General features: G+C 46.0%; 1 protein-coding gene across 1 annotated transcript in view; it reads right to left on the bottom strand.

The window, feature by feature from the left end:
* ALG14 (ALG14 UDP-N-acetylglucosaminyltransferase subunit) overlaps window positions 1-8,975 on the bottom strand; it is a 99,453-nt gene extending 90,478 nt beyond the window's left edge. Inside the window, exon 1 of the mRNA XM_029948367.1 lies at window positions 8,663-8,975. Coding sequence (XP_029804227.1) covers window positions 8,663-8,801 — 139 coding nt within the window. The 5' untranslated portion in view covers window positions 8,802-8,975. The remainder of the gene's footprint in view (window positions 1-8,662) is intronic.
* Window positions 8,976-9,101: the final 126 nt, after the last annotated feature.

The raw sequence follows: 9,101 nt of genomic DNA, 5'->3' as shown, positions 1-9,101 counted from the left end.
GTGTGTGTGTGTGTGTGTGTGTGTGTGTGTGTGTGATTGTCTCTATAGCTCCACCGGACTAGCTCCTACAGAGTTTGAGTGAACCCCAACCTGCGATACCGTGGTGACCTCATATGACTAAGGGCAGAATCAGAACGAAGTTCTGATCCGTGACAGGGTTTATATTGTCCTGCCAAAGCCAAGAGGCACCTAATTCTCCGCGAGGAGAGCGGCCAGGCGGGCGCAGCGAATGTCTTTCTAAGTTTCCCATCTCCCTGTCCTGTTACTTGCTTTCTGCCTATACAAACTTCCCTAACAAAGGATAAGAGCCCCTTGCTGAGCGCTCTCCTTTGATCCGATCCGATCCGACCTCGCCTTGGTGCCGCGAGAAAACCTGAACACTGCCCCTGCCTGGCTGAGGCCCTCCTGCAAAGCTCAGCAGCCAAATTGGGTAAGTTCCCCAAAATCTAAGCCTTTCCGAGGTTCCTGTCCGTAATCGCACGTGCATCAGGATCTCCTCTCCGATTTTCCGGGTTCTCGGTTGTGGGGGACGCCCTACAGCCCAGACGCCTCCGTCTGTCCGTCCATCCTCCCCGTGACCAGAGAGATGTCTCTGATCTCGGCCCAGGACTTTTCCGGATCAAAGGAACAACCTAAGGGACGCCTTTCGTTGTTCTGCGATTCTCCGAGGTTTTAGAATGGGGAACTCCAAATCCAAATCAAAACGTATGCTTACACCCTTACAACGTCTCCAAAAAACTTCCGAAACCTAGGTTATGCTAATGACTTCCCCCGAAACCGCTTAGTCTGTCTGTGCACAACCGTATGGCCCCTCTATAAACTGGACAATGATTCGCAATGGCCCCCTGAGGGGTCCCTGGATTTCCAAATTCTCACTGACTTAGATCATTTCTGCCGGCGACAGGGCAAATGGGCAGAGATTCCTTACGTTATGGCTTTTTTGGATCTGCATTGCAGTCCCAAACTCCCTTTCCCTTCCGGCTGTCCGTACGCTCTTGGCCCGCACTTCCCAACCCCCCTACCGCCTGAATTCCCACTTCCCTCCTCCCAGACCTCTAACCCCTAGGGTGATCTTACAGCCCCGCCCCTCCCCGGGCGCTCCACAGGTACCTGGTACCCGCCCCCCTCCCACTGCCTCTCCTCCAGTACCCTCCAGCTTCAGCTGCAGCCCCAAATAAGTTTGTTAACTTCAATGAGCTCCAAGAAATTATCCAAGAGCCCAATGAGAACACAGCGTAAGGCCGTCCTCTCACTTTCGGTTTTGCCTCCGCTGGCCAGGAGGCCTAATTTCCAGGTCTTTGTCCAGATCTTGTTTATTGTGTTGTTTTATTTCGCTTGGACTGACACTATGGGACAGACTCAGACTATCTCAAGGAAGTTAGGGAAAGAGCTGACGGGTTTAGGCTCAAAGTAAAAAAGAGAAGTTCTTTGTCTTTTGCAGGAATGAATGGCCAGAAGATAAAACCCTCACCCCCACCTTGATTAAAACCTTTTCTTTCTCCTAGGATCCTACCAGCAGCTGAGAAACCGAAAGACAATGCCATGCTGCCCGTCTTTACCCCTCCCCCTTCTTCAATGCATATTAAATAACATCTCCGGTTTCAGGAAAAGAGGAAAAACTGTAGCTTTAACCAAAAGCCATCCCAACTGCGGACACACTGCCAGCTGGACTGGCTGACATTCTCTGGGGACTGATAACCCCCAGAGGGTTCCTATAATCTTAACCTTGCCTCTTCTGCCTTCCCCTCCCACTCTCTGTTTCTGCACCTACCTGGGTGTGATATGCCTCATTGCCTCCTCCCATCCTCGGAGGCTAAGAGCAAAGTGCACTTCCATAGTCATCTAGGTTTTGGGAGCCAGGACGACACCCATGTCTTTCCTGCCAAACTGAAAACGGCGCCAGTAATCTGTAAGAGTCACCTGTCTAAACCTCCAGAGGTAAACTAGTTTATCATCTGAGTTTTGAATGCACATGTGCTTTTGCCTGGGGTATTAAATGGAGGTCTGGACACACGACTTTCCACCCCAGGGCCACACTGAGATGTCAGTCGGGCCCTTTAGTAAACCTGTAAACACCTGTTTTGTGGCCACTTCTATACCTGTTTTGTCCAGTTGTCATTGTCATTGTCATTGTCTTTGTAAAAATTCTATGGGAGGGAATGTAATAACTTCTGATGTGTATGTGAGTGTGAATGTGTAACTCAGTCTGGCAAGCCTGCCGAGTGCCTATGGCAGCATTGGAACAGCTTCTGATAGTAAGTCACAATGCTGAGACCGCTATGGCTAAGCGTCGCCTAAGTTCCTTCAGGACACGACCAGATGAGCATTTGACTGGTCTCCTCATTAGAGGGGGCACCCCTACCCCTTTGTCTTTGTGACACCACCTCATGCGGACATTACTGGGTTGGAATGTGCAGAGAAAGAGACCTTATTGGTCTCGCTGAGATAAAATCATACTGAAAGGAACACTAACTCTCTCTGTTCCTCTGCCTAGTAAAACAAAACAAAATAAATCTAAAGTCTGCTTCTTTGTCTAAACTGAAAAAATTTTAAACTGGAAATTCTCCTTCTCCCTGCCCCCCTCCCCAGGCGCCTCTCCTCTAGCCCTCCCTTCCCCCATTCTTTTCTGCACCAGTTAAAGGGGGTTGGGGGCAGGGCCAACCTGTGTAACTGACTCAGACCACCAAAAGGCAGACAGCCCCATTGCCCAGGGCAACCAGAGAGCCAATAAGGTTACTAAAGATGCTACTTTAGGTCCCATCCTTATGGCAGCCTTACCGCTGCCAGACCGAGGGTCGCCTCCTTCCTGAACACCCTGAAGACTCTAAAGATTTAGCCCATATCCACTGGGTGGGAAAAGGCCAATTTGCATTAATGCCCCTCCCCCTGCCCTAGGTGATAAGATTGAAATTCTGCTTTTCTCTCTGTTCAAAAGACAGGTCCCCCCCACCTTTGATCTACTCTTGATAAGATTATGTAAATAAAGGGTTTCTCTTTTTGTCAAGAAGGCCAAAGTTTTAGGTGTTATCTTCATCAGGTCTTTGATTGCTTAGTTAAAACTCCTCTGAGGTTAAAAAGTTATGTTTAGCCTAAGGATCCCAAAGGCAAATACGATCCTTTATTGCCACTTTGGTTAAATAAATAGAGTTTTCAGATTTGTAATAATCTGTAAGTCTATTTAGGATGTGCTTTATAACTTCCTAAGGTCTTAACAAACTTCCCGGGAGCTAAATGGTAAAAAGTTTTACACAATTCGGCCCTTTTATTTAGGATGCCAGGTTACTTAAAAACACTGTTGTAACTAAAAGCTGCCCTCAACCTGATCAAGAATCTAAAACATGGGACTAACTTGTTGGAAATGTTGTTTCTACCGAAGCATTTATCTTTTCTCTCTACCTAAACCGTCTGAAATTCAAAAACTCACAGTGAGTATTCTTTTTCCGTGGCAATTATAATTGTTTGCATAAGTTCAATAAGAATCTGTTCATTTTATAGCAGGACACCTTTGGAAATACTGGTTATTTTACCAAAGCTTTGACTGGAATGTCCTATTTGAGAGTCATGCACAGACTCTCATATGATCAGACAGCTTTAAGGAACTAAGGTTGACTTTATGAAACATGGAGCCATAAAGCCTCATGGAAATGTTGGCTGGATACCTTGCTTACAGAATTCCCAGCATCCTCCCCAGGTGAGTAAAGAAGGTCACTTCCTGGCAGGTGCAGGGACCTCACCACATCTTGGGAACCTCGGGAAGAGGAGTTTGCCCAACTCAACAGGTATTCCAGGCCTGCCTGATTGAAAGTGCTAGCTTGGCTTGGCTTCTGGCCCAGAGTGGCTACTGGGAGTCCAACCTGGAGATTCCTTATGAAAGGTCCCAGCAAAGCAAGTGTTATAAAATCTTCATGAACAATCCTTATTCTTGCTGAGCTTATGTAAATAATCAGGCCAAGGTTGTTAAGACTGGACTTAGTCCACAAAGGCATTGGTCTTAATCTGGCTATCTAAAAATGAGGTTTCTAGAGAGAAAAACTATGTTCCAACAGTACATCACCAGTCCGATAAGTTAAACTGTCCTGTCTCTTTGCCATCGGACTGGCAAATGTTGCCCCCGAAAACCAGGAGAAACAGCAAAAAGTTCCCAATTACACTCACCTTTCTCTTATGGATAGGATGTTCCATTGGTATTAATTCCCCCTAATCTGGACACAGGATTCCAACACGACAAAAGTAAGGAGCCAAAACCAAAACTGGTATGAGAGCCTCTTCAACTGGTCTCCAGGGGTAACCACCCTCTTGTCCGCCTTACCCGGACCCATAACCTCATTATTCCTCATAGCCCTACCGGGGCCCTGTCTGTTTCGCTTTTTTTCCAATTTTTTACAGGAACAAGTGACCAGACTCACCAACCAAGTCGCTTCCCACTTGTTGCTCATCCATCGGTACTCTCCCAATTCCAACCACAACCCCTATCATCACGCCGCCCCTCCTCAGCAGGAAGTAGCCAGAGACCGAACGCCGCCCCATAACACCAAAAAGGTTGGAATGTAAGAGTTGCCATGGGAAAGCAACTGAGCGGCCACTGTGCTGTGGAAAGCTACAAACACTGACAACCCCCACTTGCAAACCTGGGATGACCCGAGCCATTTGGAAAAGCACCAGCAGCCATTTTATTGCGGGCCAGATAACAGATCCAGGCGCCACCAGGACTGACGACCCCCACTCTCAATCTGGGCTGTCTCAAACTGTAATGCCTCACCATGGAATTCCAGCATCCCCCTCCCCACCGAAGCGAACAGCCAATTGAATCCTGCCACCGTCCAAAGAAGACCCTATGTGGCTATCAGCCCACCTGAGCTCAAACCCGGAACTTCTGCACCCATAAAAGACCTTGCTCTCCCATATCAGGCGCGACTTCCCTGACCCCCGCTCCAGAGTCACGGAACCTCCCCCGGGAATTGCAGATCCCAATAAAGGCCTTCTTGGCTCCATAACATGGTCTCTTTGTCCTCCCATCTCTGCCTCCATCTATTAAACCTTACATGGAGATTCCTCAAAAAGTCAACAATAGAGCTCCCCGATGACCCAGCAATAGCACTGCTAGGAATTTATTCAAGGGATATGAGAGTGGTGATGCATAGGGGTACATGAACCCCAATGTTTATAGCAGCGCTTTCAACAAATTATGGAAAGAGCTTAAATGTCCATCAACTGATGAATAGGTAAAGATGTGATTTATATATACAATAGAATACTACTTGGCAATGAGAAAGAATAAAATCATGCCATTTGCAGCAACGTGTGAAAGGACACAGGTCTGAACCAAACTGATTCCATGACAGGATTTAAGTTTCCCCTCTGGGCATAACAGTGCATGGAACTGGAGGGTATTATGCTAAATGAAATAAGCCAGAAAAGGCCAGATATCATATGTTTTCACTCATATGTGGGGAAAAAATAGTTACAAACAGGGAGGGAGGCAAACCATAAGAGACTCAAATACAGAGAACAAACTGAGGGTGGGTGGGAGGTGGGGGAGAGGGGAAAATGGGTGATGGGCATTGAGGAGGGCACTTGCTGGGATGAACACGGGGTGTTGTATGTAATCCACTTTGACAATAATTTATATTAAAAAAAATACACCCAGAATCCAATCCCTTCTCACCGTCTCCTTTGCTACTACTCGGCTCCAAGCCACACTACTCTCACATCGATTATGACCATAGCTTTCTGGTCTGTTGCCCCAGCTCCGCTTGTCTATTCAAGTGTCCATCCATCTATTCTCAATACACCATCCACTGTGATCCTTTAGAAATAGTTGATCAAATGATTTACCTCTGCTCAAAACCCTGCAGTGCCTTCCCCTCTCACATAGAATAAAAGGCATCTTGTAATCTAACCCCTTTATTTGCTACCTTATGGGCCTCATTTGCTTCTATTTAGTTTAAGTCTACTCCAGCCACCCGGCCTCCTTGCTGTTGGACATCCTGTCATCCTCCCCCACCCCACCCAGGGAGGCATTCCCTTACAGTTCTAAAATGCAATCCCTTTCCCCACCCCCTAGTATTTATCACCATATAATTTAATATGCAGTCTATTTACTTCTTTTGTTTTTATCTCTCCCCACCCTTGCTCAACCATGACATGATGTCAGGGACTTCTTTTCATCTTATTACTGCTGTATGTCCAGTGCTTAGAAAATAGGACTCCTACTACTATTGAATGGGTAGATGAGCATTTGATATTACATCTAAAATTTGAAGATCTTTTGGTGTTTTAAAGAAAAGTAGTAATTTCAATTGATGTTCTTTGAATATAAGTGGTTGATTAATATTTTATGGTATCTAAAGATTAGACTTTTTTGGTATTCAAGGTAAACACTGAAAATGCCTTGCCCCTCCTCCAACATTTTGGGCATGAACCATTCAACTATTCATCTGAATAGAAGTCTCTCTTTGACTTGGATGATTCTTTATGGTCCTTGACCTCTTCCTACCCTGAATGGTTTGAATGACAAGGGAACCATTTGCCAGAGTAATTCTCCATCTTAATTTTGGTTCTCGGTTTACCAAATCTAATACTGTCAAACGAATGGCTCTAACATCCATTCACCCATTTGTTCAAGACAGACACCTGGACACATTCCTAAGCCTTTCCTTCCCCTACATCCCACAAGTTCTGTGATTTTTTATCTCCTAAATCTTATTTATATGCATATACTTCTCTCTGTCCTCACACCCATCACCCCAGTCAGGCTGTCATTACTTGTCATTTGAATTATTCAAAGTGCTCCTACTTGTCTCCCTACTTCAGCCTTTGTCAAAACATTCCCTTGACAATGCAGGCTGAATGATCTTTGTAAAAGCTTAGTTTGAATTGGGTCATTCTCCACTCAAAAGTGTTTTAAAAGATCCTTTGCTATCAGGATTAACAACAGTTACCATTTACTAAATGCTCATTAGGGGCGCCTGGGTGGCTCGGTCAGTTAAGCATTTGCCTCTTGATTTTGGCTCAGGTCCTGTCCTCACAGTCCTGAGATGAAGCTCTGACTCAGGACCTGTTCTGAGCATGGAGCTGCTTGGGATTCTCCCTCTCTCCCTCTCTCTCCCTCTCTCTCTCCCTCTCTCTCTCCCTCTCTCTCCCTCTCTCTCTCTCTCTCTCCCTCCCTCTCCCTCTCTCTCTCTCTGCCCCTCCCCGACATGCATGCTTGCTCTCTCTCTAAACATTTGTTTAAAAATGCTTATTATATGCCAAGCACTTTGCTAAACCCTTTTAATACTACCATATTTATGCTCTCCTCACCTCTTCTCATCCTATATTTTTCAGGGTGGAAACAGAAGGCTCAGTGAGGTTAACTAATTTGCCCAAAGTCACCAAGTTAGTAAGTGGCAGAGATATGACTCCACTCCAGGATCATAACAACCTAATCCCTGCGTGGAATGAAGCATTAAAGTAGTGCCAATCGCTTTATAGAGCACGGTTTACAATGCCCTTTAGGAGGTGCGCTGTGCTTACCTCCCACACTGAACTCAGAGCAACAGTGCCCTTCCACCTCTGGCCATTCAAAGTGCTATCAATTCTTTTCACATCCTCCCACTCCTCAAAGCCCCAACTCCCCTTTCTTTGGTCGAATCCTGATCGTCTTTCAAGTCTCAGTTTAGACATCACTTCTTCCAGGAATTTTCCAATCTCAAGTTCAGATAAAGCAGTGCCCTTCCTGAAGACTTCCATAGCAGTCTGTACCTCCCAGATTACAGCAATGACCTATTTTGGGGTTGGTTTGGTTTTTTTTTTTTTTTTTTTTTGGTTTTAGTTTTTCTCTAATCTCCATCCCATTCACTGCTGTGCCCTTGCACCTTTCACACTGCTTGGGCCGTAGTCACTACTCCATAAGTAGCAGTATTAGTTTTGTTATTTCCAGAGCTTAGCGTAGTGCCTGGCCTGTCCTAAGTCTCAACATATGTTACCGAATAACGTAATGAATTATACTTGATCATAAGTTTATAACATTTGCTCATACTATAATTATTACTGTATCTGGATGTAATCTCCTAGCATTTCTAAATGTACACAATATATGTATCTCTGTCAGAACTAGTCCATTTAAAATTGTAATCACCTACAGAGCTGATAATCTCTCTTTTGACTATATTATCTGATAGGACAGCTTGTAGTTCATACTTTTGACACAATATTCTGAAATGTGTATTGTTCTGTGTATGGTCAGAAGACAGTCGTTTCTATCGTCATGGAATTTTGTGTATTTACCATGTAGTGTTCGTGATTTCTAAAGGAAACACAACATGCTTAGATTAACAAGGCAAAACGACTATTATTACTCGGGAAAATTGCAAGTTAGCATATAAAGCTGCTGCGTCCCCTCCGTTCAATATACATAGTACAGCAATATAATAATTTGTTGGAAAAATATACGCTATAGGGAAGCTTAATTACAGACAAGTGTTAGTTACTTTGTCATTAAAAGATGCCTGGGCCGCGTCAGCAAACCAGCATTTTGCCCTAACAGGGCTGACCGCTTCCGGTAACGCAGGGAAACTACAAATCTCAGCATGCAATGCTCCGAAAGTGTTAAGGAATACAGGGAAGAGCGGCGCGGTGCATTCTGGGGTTTGTAGTGACCGACCCACACCCCTATACTTACCGGAGCCAGCCACCACCAAGAGACTGAGAGACTGACGGGGCACAGGGGCCTGAGAACGGAGCACTACCCACAGCCGCACTGCTAGCAGCACGGCCACCACCGCGGCTCCCGCCGCGGCTAGGACAAGGACGCTAACCATGCGAAGAAACGACACACGCCCCCACCCGCGCTGCCGCTGTGGAGAGGTTAAAGTTCAACACGTACGGGCTCAGTGGAGACTCAAACGGGGCGGGGCGAGCCCCCAGATAGGCGGGGCTTGTCCACGCTGGGAGGAGTTCATGGCGAGAGGCGGAAGCCCCAGCTCTGAGGATTCTGTGCTGCTGCCGCCCAAGCATAAACTGAAATTTGGCAAGTAAAGCGCAGAAGTGTGATTTCCACCCGTGACGAGGTCAGGCCACCTGTGCGCCCTAGAGGCTCCGGAGCTCCAAAGTTAGGAGGT

Source organism: Suricata suricatta, chromosome 8, assembly GCF_006229205.1.
Source record: "Suricata suricatta isolate VVHF042 chromosome 8, meerkat_22Aug2017_6uvM2_HiC, whole genome shotgun sequence".
NCBI classification, from domain to species: Eukaryota; Metazoa; Chordata; class Mammalia; order Carnivora; family Herpestidae; genus Suricata; species Suricata suricatta.
The sequence above is the reverse complement of the archived record's forward strand: the minus strand, read 5'-3'. Positions and strand labels throughout refer to the sequence as shown.